Source organism: Manis javanica, chromosome 4 (assembly GCF_040802235.1).
Source record: "Manis javanica isolate MJ-LG chromosome 4, MJ_LKY, whole genome shotgun sequence".
Lineage (NCBI taxonomy): Eukaryota > Metazoa > Chordata > Mammalia > Pholidota > Manidae > Manis > Manis javanica.
Window position 1 is genome coordinate 112,830,864 of NC_133159.1, and position 14,794 is coordinate 112,845,657.

A 14,794-nucleotide genomic window follows, 5' to 3' on the forward strand; every position below is an offset into this window, starting at 1 on the left:
CGCCTTCATCTTCCAAGCACAGCCAAGGCAGTGTGTGCAGATAACAGGCCCTTGCAGGGCGAGGGGAGAGGTGGAGACAGAGGTGAAGAGAGCTGCCCCCGCCCATGACTCATGCTGTGATTTTGTTTAAATGCACATCCCTGCTTCTCTTCTGTAAGAGGGCACCCAGCTCTTTACTGGGCCATCTGGCTGAAGCCCTTGAGCATCAACACGGTTCGTCACTCTGAGTTGGTCAGTCCGGGGCCTGTCACTCAGTTCCGGGAACTGGGCAGGCAGCGGCTGGCAGGAGAGGAGTTACTACTACTGGCAAGTCCACATTATCTAATCCAGGGGTAAAGCTGAATACTCAGAAATCAAAATGTTTCTGAAGTCAGAAGTTACTGTCAGTTAAAATGTTCTTCAATAATTCATTGTGCATTTTAATGAAAATATAGCCAATATGAGCCCTTAATTCATAATCTACACACATTTTCCCCCTCTTCCCAGGCTTGAAAATCACTCTACTTTTCTGTGATCTCCCACTCCACTTCCACATATTCACAGCTACTCCAGAGAAAATTGCAAACGGGACTGGAAAATCTCCTCTATCAAATATTACCATTTGCACAACATGGATGAACCTAGAGGGTATTATGTGCAGTGAAACAAGCCAGGCAGAGAGAGACAAATGCCATATGTTTTCACTAATATGTGGAACCTAAAAAGCAAAACAAAACAAAACACATGAACAAAACAGAAATAGACCCACAGACACTGAGAAGTGACGGGTGGTCACCACGGGGGAGGGGCTGGGGCTGGTGGTGAAACAGGTGAGGGGAATAAAGAGGCACAACATCTCAGTCATAATATAAATCAGTCACAAGGATGAAGGTACAGCTTAGAGAAGAGAGTCAGCAGTTCTGTGACTTCTATGTTGACAGTTGGTAACTGCACTAATTAGGGTGAGCATTTAATGTAGATTAACTGTTGAACTATGTTGTATACTTGAGACCAATATAATATTGTATACCAACTATACTTCAGTTTAAAAAAATCTCTGTATTCACATGCACCCACCCCCTGGGGAGGGCCCTTTCTCCAGCTAGGGGAGAGCACGCTGCAGGCCCTCTGGTAGGGACCCCTCCAAGGCAGTAGGTGCACTGGCCGCCCTGTTCGCTGGATCCATCCGAACGGAGTCGGCCGCTGCTGGCATGGCTGAAGTTCAGTGTGGAGCAGGGTATTGAATTAGAGTGTCCTCATACCAAGAGGGGTAGGAACCCAGACAGGCTGGGTTAGAGTAGATCTTACTCTCTATGTACCTCTGTCTATCTACAGAGCTCTATGACTCCCCGTCTGTCTTGTCATCTGTCTATCTGTCTATCTCTCTGTTTTTCTGTCTGTGGATCTATTTGTCTTTCTGTCAGTCTGCCTTTCTGTCTGTAGGGCTATATGCCTGGCTCTCTCCCTCTGTCTCAATAGAGACATAGGCAGGCATCTGTTTCTGTCCACATGGCTGTGTGTGTCTCTCTCTATTCTATGCCTGTCTGTATGATTCTATGTATATGTGTGTGTTTGCATGCCTACCTATCTGCTTTACTATGTCTGTGTGTCTGTCTCCATAGTTGTCTGTTAATCTACATGTATCTCTTTATTCTTTTTCTTGCCTTTCTTTCTATGTATTGTCCATCTGTCTTTCTGTCTATCTGTTAATGTGTCTGTATTTTATGTGTCTCTGTTGTACAGTTGGGCCACCAAGGCTGGGCCAGAGCCCCAAACTGAGGAGATAAGACCCTCCTCTCCCTGCGTGCTCATGTCCAGTCCCCTGGGGGTGGCCCATGCCCCCTGCAGGGATGTGTGCAGGAGGAGGGGTGAGGCTACGGAGACCCACCCTGCCTGGGCAGGCTTTGCGTGGAATCCTACCCTGCATGGGATCCAGCTGTCTGCCCAGGACTGTCCTTTTTTCACTCTTATGTTCCCATGTAATTATCACTGATCGTGCCTCCCACTTCCATTTGCAAAAGGGTCCTGGCTTGGAGAATAACTTATAGGACACCCTTGGCTTTTAGATGCTTTGAAGTATCCTGGGGTGCTCTGGGGCGGTCTGAAGGGTCCTGGCCCCAGCTGAGGTTACTGGGACCCATTTGCCCCTGAAGTACACCCTCGGGGGTCACGGGAAGAGACTGGTCTCCTCACTTTGGGGTGCCACAGAGAGAGTGTTGTTCTTGTGCCTGCTCCGCAGGAGCCCCAGCCATTCTCTGCCCTCCCACCCTCCCACTCCATCTGCTGCACCATCAGGGCCACTAACACGTCGAGGCCACTCAACGTCATTGGCACCTGGAGGCTTCCCAGTCCCCACCCAGTGACCAGACACGCCAACGCTTCTCTGTGTGAGTTTTGTCAGCAGCTGCTTCCTCTTTCCCTTTATGTTTTTTAAATAAGGTATAAGCCTGCATTCATCCTTTGTTGTGGGTCTGCACGAAATCCAAGCTGTCATTATGACCTGGATCTAGAATGTCTCAGCGCCCCTCTGAAGTCGCCACCCCCCTGCCCCCGGCGACCACTAGCAGGCCCTCTATTCCTGTAGTTCGGGCTTTTCCCGACGTATGAGTGTCACCCTTCTGAGTCTGGCTTCTTCCCCTTGGGGTCATGCCTTTGGGAGGTCTTGTGTTGTGGCACACTGATCAATACCCATTGCTTCTCGTTGTTCAGGAGGATTCCTCTGTGGGGACAGGCCACAAGGTGGTCACCCACTTACATGTGAGGGACACTTGGTTCTCTTCCTGGTTCGGGCAATTACAAATAAAGCTGTTATTAATATCCACTTACAGATTTTGTATGAAAATGAGTTTTCATTTCTCCTGATCAGCATGTAGGAGTAGAATGAATGGCTGGATCTTACAGCAAGAGTATGTTTCATTATAAAAAACTGCCAAACTGACTTCTAAAGTGGCTACAATGTTTATTAGCACCTTCATGTCCAGAGGTGTCATCCCTCTCACCCAAGCCTGCTCCTCTCCATCCACCCAGCGACTCACGCCAAAACCAGCAGGGTCAGTTGAGATGCCTCAGTGGCCCCAGGGAAGCCCTGGGGCTGGCTGCACATGCAGCCTCCTAAACCTGGCCCACTGAACCCCCCACACACACCCTCTTCCCAGCCACTGCACTGTGGTCAGAAGTCCCTGGGCTTTGGCTTTGTGGCTACTTGGAGCACTTGCCTTAGGGCTGGGACCCAGAGGCCCCTTTCCAGGAGGAGCTGGGCTCGCTGACAGTCCCCTAACAAAACAGGGCTGTTCAGCTGTGTTCAAGAACGAGCCTTCAGGTGGCCTCCTGTTTGGACCCCACAGCTGAGCCCAGCTGCTCTTCTGCAGGGACAGGGCAGGTGGGGCCTGTTCTGAGGGGCTGGGGTTGGGTAGGGGCACCTGTTTGTGCTGAGGGGCTCCTGGGAGCAGCAAACAGCATTGGCAGTGTTCCAGAACAGCAAGGGTCTTCAATGTGACATGCCCCTTGCCTGCCACTTGCCTCGGTGAGGGCCCCAGCGCACACCACGTCACTCCGACTCACCCCCCTGATTGCCAGCTTTCCTCCCTCCTCCCCAGTCAGTCCAACCCACCCTGTATACCAGCCTCTCCCCTCTCTGCCTGCCTCTCAGAGGCTCCATCTCCATGCCAGGTAAATCCCTCACCTGCAAACTTCAGCTGGGAAAACCACTCTGCTGGGCAGGACCAGTGAACCTGGGCCTCCCCTGTCAGGCCCTCCCTCAGGATCCAGCCACTGCCTGTTCTTGGAGCCCAGCCCCAGCTCCCTGCTCTGACAGGGAAGCTCTATCCCCCAAGCCTCGGTCACTGGCCCAGCTGCCTCACCACAGATCGCTGTCTGTTCTAGAACCTCATATGGGATTAAGTGACATGCACCCTTTCATGTCTGAATTGTCAACACTGTGGCCTACAGTGGGAGGGCTTCTTGTTCACAGCTGTGTCATGTTCCACTCTGTTTGTGTGTGTGTGTTTGTGTGAATTTTAGGCATGTGTACTTGGGTTTTTGTGTGTGTTGGTAGGAGGCTGTGCTTTCAAACACTGTCTAGCTAGTCAGTGGGTTCACAAAGAAGTTGGTGTCTGTAGAGGCAGCCTACATCTGGGCCCCACCCCTGCTACCCTGTGCTTCATGTCCCACACATGCCCATGGGCAGCTCCTCTCTGGAGGCCATAGGCAGGGCAAGAGAGGCAAGGGGCATCCGAGGTTGCCACTGCTGTGTGTGGCTGTATAAGTTGTAAATGGCATCTTTGGGGTTGTGCAGTACTGTGTGACTGCACTGCTCCACAGCCTGGCCTGGGGCCCTGCCTGGCCCAAAGCTGTGGTCAGTCCCAGAGATCCAGCTCAGCCTCTGTGCCACACCTCAGTAGGGAGTAAGAACAATCCCAGGATCCAGCACTGATCAGGAAGGGAAAGGGAAAGATTTCTAACAGCTGGGCCTGCAGAGCCTGGCCCAGCTCAGGGCACTCAGAGAGCACCATTCCCCACGTGTCAGAGTGTGTACAGGAAGAGTGAGGCCCAGGGAGAGGCTTCAGCTGACAGTCAGGGACGCCAGGTCACTGTTCACTCCTTTCTGTCCAAGGCCTCTGCCTGCAGGAGCAGCCTCCATGCAGTGCCTCAGCCAACCCACCGGAGCGGGAGCCAGGGCTTCCCAAGGCCCATAGTCTGGGGACTCTGAACATCAGGGTGGGCTCTGAAATCACTTCCAGGTGAAGGGACAGTGGGCCTGGGGGCTAGACAGGAGGCACCTGCAGTCGTCCAAGAGAGCAATGCCAGTGGCCTGGGCTGGGCAGTGGTGACGGGACAGAGAAATAAAGTCAGGCTCCAGACAGATTCTGGGGACTACAAAGGGCAGGGTGCTGCCCCAGAATGGGGAGTGAGGGAGAAGAAAAGGGCATCAAAAACGAGGCAGAGAGCTCTGGCTTAACCAGCAGGGCAAGATGCCGGCCCTTCCCTCTGTTGCATGAACCTCAGCTTCCTCCCCTGCACAGTGCTGTCGCGATACCCTGCAAGCACCCTCCTGAGGCCACGGCACTGGCCCTCCTGCGTGCGCTCCGTGCGTGGGTCAGTGAGCTCCTGGCTGCCTTCCTCTGCTTAATTTGTCTCTTGTCAGCCTAATTTGCAGGCACCAGGTAGAGAACCTAAGAGGACAGGGGAAGGAGAATTTTTCCTCTCCTCCCTCACAGAGGGCTACTGCAGTTTGGCACCTCTGAGAGGATGCCAGGCCACCTAACCTTCCACGTGAGGGAGAGGTGAGAGCCAAGACCGGGGTCTTCACCCCCAAACTCAGGAGCTCTGTCCTCCTCCACATTACACTCTCCCTAGACAAAAAGCAGCAGCTCTCGAAGGGGACCCCCACCACAGCGCAGCATTCCCTGGGGACTTGTTAGATGTGTTTTGGGCCTGCACTGGGCCTGCTGAGTTAGAGAGGCCCAGAAATGGGGGTCTGAAGGAGACCTCTGGGTGTCTCTAATGCAGCCCACAGCCCACTGACTGTGTTTGGCCCTCCAGGTAAGACTGTTTTTTGCATTTGTAATGATGAGGGTGGAAATTAAAACGAGAGTAATATTTCATGCCATGTGAAAGTTATATGAAATTCAAATTTCAGTACCCATAAATGAGGTTTTATCTGAACTCAATACCTGATAGCTAACAGGTTTTACTGGAAGCCATCAGCATATGTCCTGTCTACATCTGCTTTCACGCTGCAAGGACAGAGTCAGCAGCTTCCACAGAGACCTCACAGTATGCAGAGACTGAAATATTTGCTATGGGCCCTTTGCAGACAAAGATCACCTGCCTGCCTCACAGCAGCCAGCCAGTCTTCCTGTGACTAGACCTGCAGGATCCCAAGCCCAGCCACACCTCTCAAGGGCCCAGAGATGAAGTGTGGGGCCTCTGCACTTGGATGAGAAGCCTTTACATCTCTGTGTTGCCTCACCTCAAACAGAAGCTCAGCCTTCCCTGCCTTTACTGACGGAGGCCCTGTGCCCGTCACTCTGCCACCCGCAGGATGGGAGGCATTTCCCCCACTCGGCTCTGGGGGCACCTCTCGGCTGGCAACAAGGCAGAGCTCTTCACCAGGAGACAGCAGCCGCGAGCCACCGCAGGGGTCTTGCTTGCCAGTGGTTAGCAAAGAAACGCAGCTGCTAGTATATCACAAATTTATTTGTTCATATTTTGATAACTGCATTTCAGTAAAATGGGTTTCCTTTGCAACCCTATGTATTTTATGTTGTGCATTTCAAAATGTTCTGAGAAGGGAACCACAGTGCAGAACACGTTAAGAGCTCCTGGGTAGCAGCTCCCTGATGCAAGGCTGGGGCTGGCTGTGCAGCCCTCTCCCCAGAACCCCTGCACTGGCTCCCTGGACAGAGGCTCCCTGGCCCCCACCACGAGGTTCACTCCTGCCCCATGCCCACCGGTCCTGCTGCAGGCCCCAGGCCCTCCCAGGACAGGCCCATAAGTCTCCTGACCTCTTACTTAAACAGTTCCTTTACATCCCGGAGGAGCAACTGAAGACTGAGCACCTGCCAGGTGCCAGCCGCTTGCAGTTCTGGTTGCTGGGACACAGCCACAAACGAGAGAAAATAAATATCCCCTTCTGGAGAGGCCGACGTTCTGGGTGGGTGACGAAGCAAGGCCAAGAGGCCTGGGAGAGCCTGAGTGCTGGGAATGGGGGCCAGGCCTTGCGTGGGGCCCTGTGTGGTCTCGCGCTCTGCCCTGACCAGACAGCTCCCTTTTGCTTCCTGCTGTGCTCTCGCCTGCTTGGGGCCTTTGCTTGTGCCCACCCCTCTCCCTGGGAAGCTCCTCCCCATGTACCTGGCCAACACTTGCCCATCTATCAGGAAATGTCACTTCCTTGGGGGACACACCTTGGTTTCTCCAACCAGTCCTCCCTTTGTCAACCCCCCCACCATGGCACCCTGTGTGTGTCCCACTATCAGGGATCCAGCTGGATCGTGGGATGGGGAAGTGGGGGCTGTGGGTTGGTGAGGCTTGCAGACCCCTCTCTGGTTGGGAAGCCCCAGGACCCACCCTCTGCCTGCCCCTCCATCCACATGAAGCACATACTGCCCCCTGCACCTGGCATCCAGCAGTGAAGGGTAGGTGACAGTCCCTTCCCACATGGAGCTCTCTTACACTGGGTCAGGGAAGGCCTAGACTGGAAAGATGCGGAGGCATATCTGAGGGGAAAGTGCTCCAGGCAGAGGGAACAGTTCGTGCAAAGCTCCTGGGGTGGGTAAGGGATGGGGTACTCTCGAGACCCTTGGAGGCAGGGTGCCTGCAGCAGAGGGGCAGGAGTGGGGAGGGCGAGCATGAGTGGCCGGCGAGACGGGTGGGGATGGCTGAGGGCCAGAGGAGCGGCTGGGATTTCACTTGAGTGTGTCAGGAGCCTGGGGGTTTGGAGCCTGGAGAGGCAAGGCCTGATTCTGACATCAAGACCACTCTGCTGCTGGGTGGGTGGCAGCCAGTAGCAGGACAGGGGGTGGCCTTTAAGGCCCCTCCCATCTCTGGGGAGCAAACAGGTGGCTCTGATCTCAGTCCAGCCACTGCGCACTGACAAGGCCCATTTGTGGTTCTCTCCCAGGTCACTGGGGCCCTCCACTGAAGGAGATGGAGTTTTGGGAGAACAAACTGGGGGTGAGTCCAGGGCAGGCCCCCAAGGCCAAGAATCTAGCCCCAGCCCTGGACACTGGCAGGCAGAGCAGAGGCCCTGAGCCATCTGCAGCCTGGCGGGCAGTGGTGGTGTCTGGGTGTTACGATCCCAGCTCAGATAACCAACTCCCTGTGCCCTTGCAAGCCCTTGAATGTCCCTGAGCAGACTCCACTAAAACGGGTAAACCCAGTGCCTCACAGACCTCGCAGGCTGTCAGCAGGCGCTAAACAAGCTCTCATACCGAATCCTCCACCCCACCCAGCTTCTGCCTGTTTTAAAGCACATGCAGACTTGGATGCGTCCCATCCTTGGGGAGGCAGGAAAGTGCAGGGAAAGGCAGGGAGCTGTCCTGGCCACCTTGGGCCAGCCCTGTCCTCCTCCACGTGCCCTGCCCGGCCTCCTGGCCTTGTGGAGAGTGCACAAAGCATTCACTAGGTAAAGATTCTCTCTCTCCTGCTCCTTTAAACAAGTCCGCAAGTGGCCATTATTAGGAACACCCCCTTTCATGGCCAGGGAGGCAGAGACCAGAGGGGAAAAGGAATTCAGTATAGGTCACTGAGCAAGGGAGTGGCGCAGGGTCTGACCCAGGGTCACAGCCAAGACAGGGAGGATCTGTCTTGGTCAAGAGCCCTGAGCTCTGTGCTGCAAGGTTTGAGAGACATGTATTCATCAAGCACCAGTGGGGCCCCAAACCTGCCTGTGGGACTGGCTCTCAGGGCCCTGGATTAGGCCTCAGTGCTCTGGCCCTGGCTGGCTTAGATTCCGGTACAGGGGTCCCAGGGAGGGCTCCAGGACCAGGGGAGGGTCCTCCCTCCAGAGTCCTTCCTCTCTCCAGGTACAGCTCCAGGGAACATCCTCCAAGAAGCCTTTAACCTGCTGCCAGCCCCTCCCGGCCTCCTGCACTTCATTCATTACTGTGGTCGCCACTGTGCAGGTGTCTGGAGTCACAACATCTGATGCCATAGGAATGAGCATCCCTGGGTGTTTCCGGATGCAGAATTCTCCAGTCACAAGTAGTAGTTTAGGCAAAGGAAAGAATTCTCTACCTGTGGGCCTTTGTCCAGGGGCCACTGAAATCCCAGAGCTCTGGGTACAGGTGAAACCCTTTTCCCCAGAATGGCCCATGCCTGATTTCCTCCCTACACATGCCACCCCCCTGCCACAGCCTTCCTGAGCCTGCATGGGGAGGTAAAGATTCTCTCTTTCCTGGTCCTTTAAACAAGTCCGCAAGCGGCCATTCCTTCCCCTAGGCCCCTCCCTCATGGGGAGGGCACCCCACCAGTGCTTCCCTGTCCCCGGCCAGGCTGCAGTAGGGGTCCTGGCTCCTACTCCATCCCCGCATCCTCTCCCGTCAGAGCATATGAGAGCCAGGTTCAGCTGTGGGAGGTTAGGAGGGGGCCTTTGCCATCTGAGTCTCATGTGCTCAGCACATGCCTCTACCTGAATGTGCTCATGAGATCTTAGCAGAAAGTCGGAGGGGTGGGAAGGTGTGGGTCCAGGGAGCTTGAACAGTGGCCCAAGGTCACATGGCTGGGAGCTGTGACATCTGATTTGGGTGGGTGGTCTGGCACACTCAGAGCCCATGTGCAGAGGTGTACAGTCCCAGGGAAATGAGGGCATGTGTGCCGGCTGCCAGGAGGCTGTTCTGTTCCCTCTCCCAGAGCTGCTGCCCTTCCCCCAAACCCCCCGAGACCCCAGGTAGCCCATCACCCAGAATGAAGAGGGCTGAGGGAGCACATAAGCACCAGTGTGCACCGGGCCGGACGGGGCTTTCAAACACACACCTCCACACGCAGCCTTCAAAGAGATCAAATGCATTTAATGTGGTCTAGTCTCTTGGCCTATGTCTTCAGATATCGCTATGTATTGAAAATAACATGAAAATTCTCCAGTTTCACCATTTAAAATAGATTTGACATTCTATGACATCACACAGGGCAGACACCCCTGTGCATGGCCTTCATCCCAGCAGGTCCCCCACCCCCTGCAGCCCTGCTGGGACTCTCGGCAGGGAGAGGCTGGGCTGCACAGCACCAGTGGGGCACGGGGGTGGGGGGCCGCCACCATGTTCTAAGTGGCACACACAGGCAGGCACTCCTCATGGCAGCTGCTGCTCAAACACTCATGCATGCTCATGCTCATGGGGACAAATACACGCAATCCATGCGCACACACTTACTTTGGATCAGTGAACTCACTCACACATGAAGACATCACCTTGAGCTCAGATAGTGCCCATCCACAGATGGCCCCACCCACAGAATGCCCTCAAGGCCATGGAGCAGAGGCCAGTGGGCTCAGCTGTCCCCATGTCCACAGCCAGTGCCCACCTGAGTGCTGTATGCCCAGGCTTACAATCTGGTAATTTAAACCAATGCCCACATATAAAACACACACACACACAGATATACCCGGGGTAAATGTACACACAACTATGTGTGTGTGTATGTACACATGTACATATCATGTGTAGGTGTTCTCAGCCCAGAGTCACACACATACGGAGGTCATCGTGTGCACACATCTGTACAACACCCCCATATGCAATGAATCCATGTACTCATGCACTTACAGAAACATTGCACACGTTTGACTCACACCAGATGAGACGATTCCACTTGTGAACACACACACTTGGTGTGCACATGCTTACACTCACACACACACTTCTGCCAGCTCAGCCCCTTTCCCATGTAAGCACCTCAGTGTCTCAGGGTGGAGGGCACCAGAGGCCATGTCCTTGGCCAACTCCAACCTCCACACCTGTTCAGGCTGTGGAGACACTTCTTGGAAACCCCACTGCCTGGGGAGGCCAGGGTGTGAGAAGGTTGGCACGCACCTGCACAGCACATACACAACATGCCACGTACACACGAATGCACAAGTGCTCCCCACTCACCTGTGCTCAGTGCATGCACTGCACATGGCACATAGCACACTCTATGGCTTCACATGCTCTCCACGCACATGCACACATAGGCACACATAGCCCTTCCCAGCACACACACCCAGGGGCGATGCGACCTCACTCCACACACACACTTCTCCTCCACACACATCCACCCTCCTGTTTCAAGTGCACTAAAAAGGGAGACTATTTTGGTCTTTAGCACAAGCAATAAATAAATAAATAAATAAAGGGGAGGAAAAAAAGAGGGCAGAGAGATTGAAATCACAGCATCCTCTTTTGGCAAGAGATGAAAGGCAGCTCGGCTGCTCTCCCGCAGGGCCTGTGGGCTGAACCATCCTGTGTGGGCCTGGCGGAGGTGCGCCAGGGTCCCAGGCCCTGCTCTGGATGGGGTGAGTGCAGGGCTAGTGCACAGGACCCTAGAAGGACCTCTGGCTGTTGGGCAGAGTGAAGCATGGACCCCTATGCCAGCGCCAGTGACCAGGGCAACCTCATCCTTCCCTGGTTCAGCTTGACAATGTGGGTAGGGATGAGTGGGTAAGTGTCCCCCTATCGACTAAGGCTGAGGAAGCCCTGGCCAGGAAGGACCTGAGGTCCTGAGAGGGAAGAGGCCCCTCCACTGCTTTGGGCTGAGTCTTGTTGGCCAGAAATTAGGGGAGGGGGGGTCTGAGGTTAGGGTAAGAGGCCAGGAGTCGGGCCACCTCGGGGCACAGCCCAGGTGTCTCTGGGGGAAGCTGAGAGCTCATGCCCAGAACCTCCATGGCCCCAAACCTCCAGTCAAGTCTCAGCTGCGGGGCTGAGGAGGAGGGAAGATGCAAAAGGCCCCGCCTCGGGCCCCAGCCCCTCCCTGCCTCCCAAGTCCCACCCTCTCACAGGCCAGCTTTGCGCTCTGCTTGTTTCCCAACTTGAGCCAGAGTCCCTGGTGCCTTCTGGCTGTGAGCTGTCTTGGGGGGCACAGGTTGGCGTGGCCTGTGCAGGCAGGCTAAGGACACAGAGACTTTCTGATTACAGACCTCTCTATGGGCCTGGTCATTTGGAGGACGACATTCTTAGCTGTCCTCGGAAGGACTGCAGCTCCATCCAAGGGTCCAGCCCATCTCTTCTGCCAAGAACAAGCCCAAGTTGGGCAGCTTCTGGTGCACGGGGCTGCTTCTGGGTCAGCAGAGCCAAGCCTCAAACCTCTCCCTGACTAGGGTGCCTGGATATGTGTAATACTCTCAGTCATCTCAGATGGCAATTCCATGCCTTTCCAAGATCATTCCTCTGTCATTCAGCAGCAGGGCACAGCCTGACTGTGACCCACCTGGGCTCACCTGGGCTGCCCCAGGTGCAGGGGCACCCTAGGGTCGGCCCAGCCCCTGCAGACAGAGGGACTGGCAGGTGGAGTCGGAGACATCAGGACAGGCAAGACCCACAGAAACATCTGGAGCCGGACCACCCGGGGTCTCTAAGGCACAACTCATGCTGGGGTTCCCTGGGGATGGCTGATCCTCTTCCTCACAGTCTGGGAACCTGGCCTACTTTCTCATGGAGCCATCACTCCTACATTTACTTTCCCTCACTGTGGAAGGCCTGGAGGCCGCTGGGCAGAAAAGAGAGAGAAGGAAAACAGAATCTGGTGGGTGAGGGAGCAGACCCTGGGCAGGCAGGTCCCACATCTGGCCCTGAGATGCACCTCTAAGGTACAAAGTCAAACTCAAGAAGCTCAAACTAGTTTTTTCCCTGGCCTCTACCCCACCTCTGTGACACTGGAAAGCTTTCAGTATGATCATTGACATGTTCTTGGTTTTTCTATCACAAACGTAATCTGCTCTAGCCATGAGCCAGCACACAGTGAGCCTTCCTGGAGGAGAGGCCCGTCCACCTCAGGGAACCTTCTGGGACCTCTATCCAGCTGCCTGCATCTCAGCAGACCAATGGAATTCTAATTGTCCTTTTATTTTTTAATCCCATGAATTTAAAAAAAATTTTTTCAATCACTTAAATTTTGTTTTTTGTGTTATTTTGGTAAATAGTCTTACTCAAGGTAAGATTGAGAAAGCCAAACCCAGTGTTTCTCCCCAAGTTAAAAACCAGCGAGGTACACTGTGACCTGCCAGCCTTTGCCCACAAGGCTGGGTGGCTGCCGTGCTGTTCCCAGGCAGACTGCAACTCTATCCTGGCGCCCAGAAGGCCACCTCTGTGCACCTACTCCAGCCTCAAAGGCTGGGGGCAGCCCACTCCAGCCCCCAGTCTCTGGCCAACTTTCTGACACCATTCTGAAGAAACACAAAACATCTAAAATGCTACTGAGTCTGCGACCCGGGCGCCTGGCCCGCTCTGCTGAATCGGGGCCCCCTCAGGACACCGGGCCTCGCCCTGGCAGGGTGGATGCCGCACCTTGGCTGACGGTGGCTCAGATCTCTGACTCCCGCCTATAGGGCCGCTGCTCCAGGCCTCCACTGCTGTTGGCCTGGGGCCTGTCAAAGTCATGCCTGGCCTGGGGGCTGCAGCTGTCCTGGTCTCCATCCGCCTCGTCCTCCTCGTCGCGGCTCAGGAAGGCCAGCTCATTCTCATAGCAGAAGGAGTTGGCACTGGGCAGCAGGAACTTGCTCTCCACCAGTTCCTTGGCACTGCAGCGGGGCGTGGACGGTACCTCGTAGGTCTTGTGGAAGTGTGAGTAGTCAATTTTGTACTGGTTCTTCTCCTCAAAGAGGACAGGCTCGAAGCGGTGGCCCCACAGAATCTCGTTGGCCAGGTAGGAGCTGCGGGCCTGGGTGGTCATGGCTGTGGCCTCCACCATGCCCTCCAGGATGACCACGATCTCAAAGTCGTCTGTCTCCAGGTCCTGCTGGCTGATGCCGAAGAGCGGGCTGGCCTCATCGATCTCATGCAGGATGGTGATGGGCGACACCAGGAAGATGCGGTCGAGACCCTTGTCGAAGCCGACGTCGATATCGATCTGGTCCAGCGGGATGTACTCACCCTCCTCCGTGACCCTCGGCTTGATGAGCTGAGCCCGCACATGGGCTTCCACGATGTGGCTCTTGCGCAGGTTGCCCACACGCCACATGAGGCAGAGCTTGCCATCGCGCAGAGCCACCACGGCGTTATGGCTGAACAGCAGCGTCTGCGCCCGCTTCTTGGGCCGGGCCATCTTGGCCATGATGGCGCCAATCATGAAGGAATCGATGATGCAGCCCACGATGGACTGCGCCACCACCATGAACACGGCCACAGGGCACTCCTCCGTCACACAGCGCAGCCCGTAGCCGATGGTGGTCTGTGTCTCGATGGAGAAGAGGAAGGCCGCCATGAAGCCATGCACCTGCATGACACAGGGCGTGCGGCCCCGGCCCTCGGCTGGCTCCAGGTCTCCATGGGCCACGGCGATGACCCAGAAGATGACACCAAACAGTAGCCAGGAGGCCAGGAAGGCCAGCGAAAAGAGCAGCAGCATGTAGCGCCAGCGGATGTCCACACAGGTGGTGAACATGTCGGCCAGGTAGCGCTGTGACTTCTCGTCCATGTTGGCAAACTCGATGTTACACTGGCCATTCTTCTTCACAAAGCGGTTCCGGCACCTGCGCCGTGTATGCACCTTTCCGTTACCAAAGCCGTTGGCACCCGACATGGTGACCAGATGCAGCCCGTCCTCTTCCGACGACACGATGCTGTAGGGGTTGGCCCGGCCGGCTGTGGTCATCCCGGGGACAGGGGGGCCCTGGCTCGTCCCCAGGCCGGCTCCGGAAGGGGCAGCCCCTGGAACAGAACATAGACTGGCTGGGGGACGGTCCGCAGGGCCCCGCCTATGCCCCGCCCACGGCTGGCGAAGAGGCAGGGACCTGCCTTACCCACAGGCCCCTGAGCTTTCTTCCCACTGAAAGCTTCCCCACCCTCCCTCTCAGCCTGGAACACTGACACTCCATCCTACCAGTAGCTATGGCCGAAAACCTTGGATTCTTCCTCAACTCCTAATACTCCCACACCAAGAGCTCTGCTTTCAAAACATATTTAGGACGCAAGCCCTTCTCCCACCCTCACAGCCTGAGTGCCTGTCATCACCCACCTGGACCAGCATGACAGCCATCTCGCCAGCCTGCCCGCTCCCACCCCAGCCCGGGTCCAGCAGCAGCCAGGGAAAGCCGTCTGGCCACCCTCAATGCCAGAGTCCCTGCTGCACTAGCAGGGCCCATGTGGGCGGAGCCCAGGCTCAAATACCCCAGCAGGTCCCCACT

At 55.6% G+C, this 14,794-nt stretch overlaps 1 protein-coding gene across 8 annotated transcripts in view; it reads right to left on the bottom strand.

Annotated features, from left to right (window-relative positions):
• Nucleotides 1–14,794, bottom strand: part of KCNJ12 (potassium inwardly rectifying channel subfamily J member 12) — an 83,115-nt gene that overhangs the window by 24,834 nt on the left and 43,487 nt on the right. For 7 of the 8 annotated variants that reach the window (XM_017653318.3, XM_017653314.3, XM_017653315.3 and 4 more), the window contains one exon: nt 12,497–14,318. The exons of the other annotated variant lie outside the window; for it this stretch is intronic. In XM_017653318.3, the coding sequence (XP_017508807.1) occupies nt 12,973–14,262 (1,290 nt within the window). In that variant the 5' untranslated portion in view covers nt 14,263–14,318 and the 3' untranslated portion in view covers nt 12,497–12,972. Of the gene's footprint in view, nt 1–12,496; nt 14,319–14,794 lie in introns of those variants that run through there. 8 annotated transcript variants of the gene reach the window in all.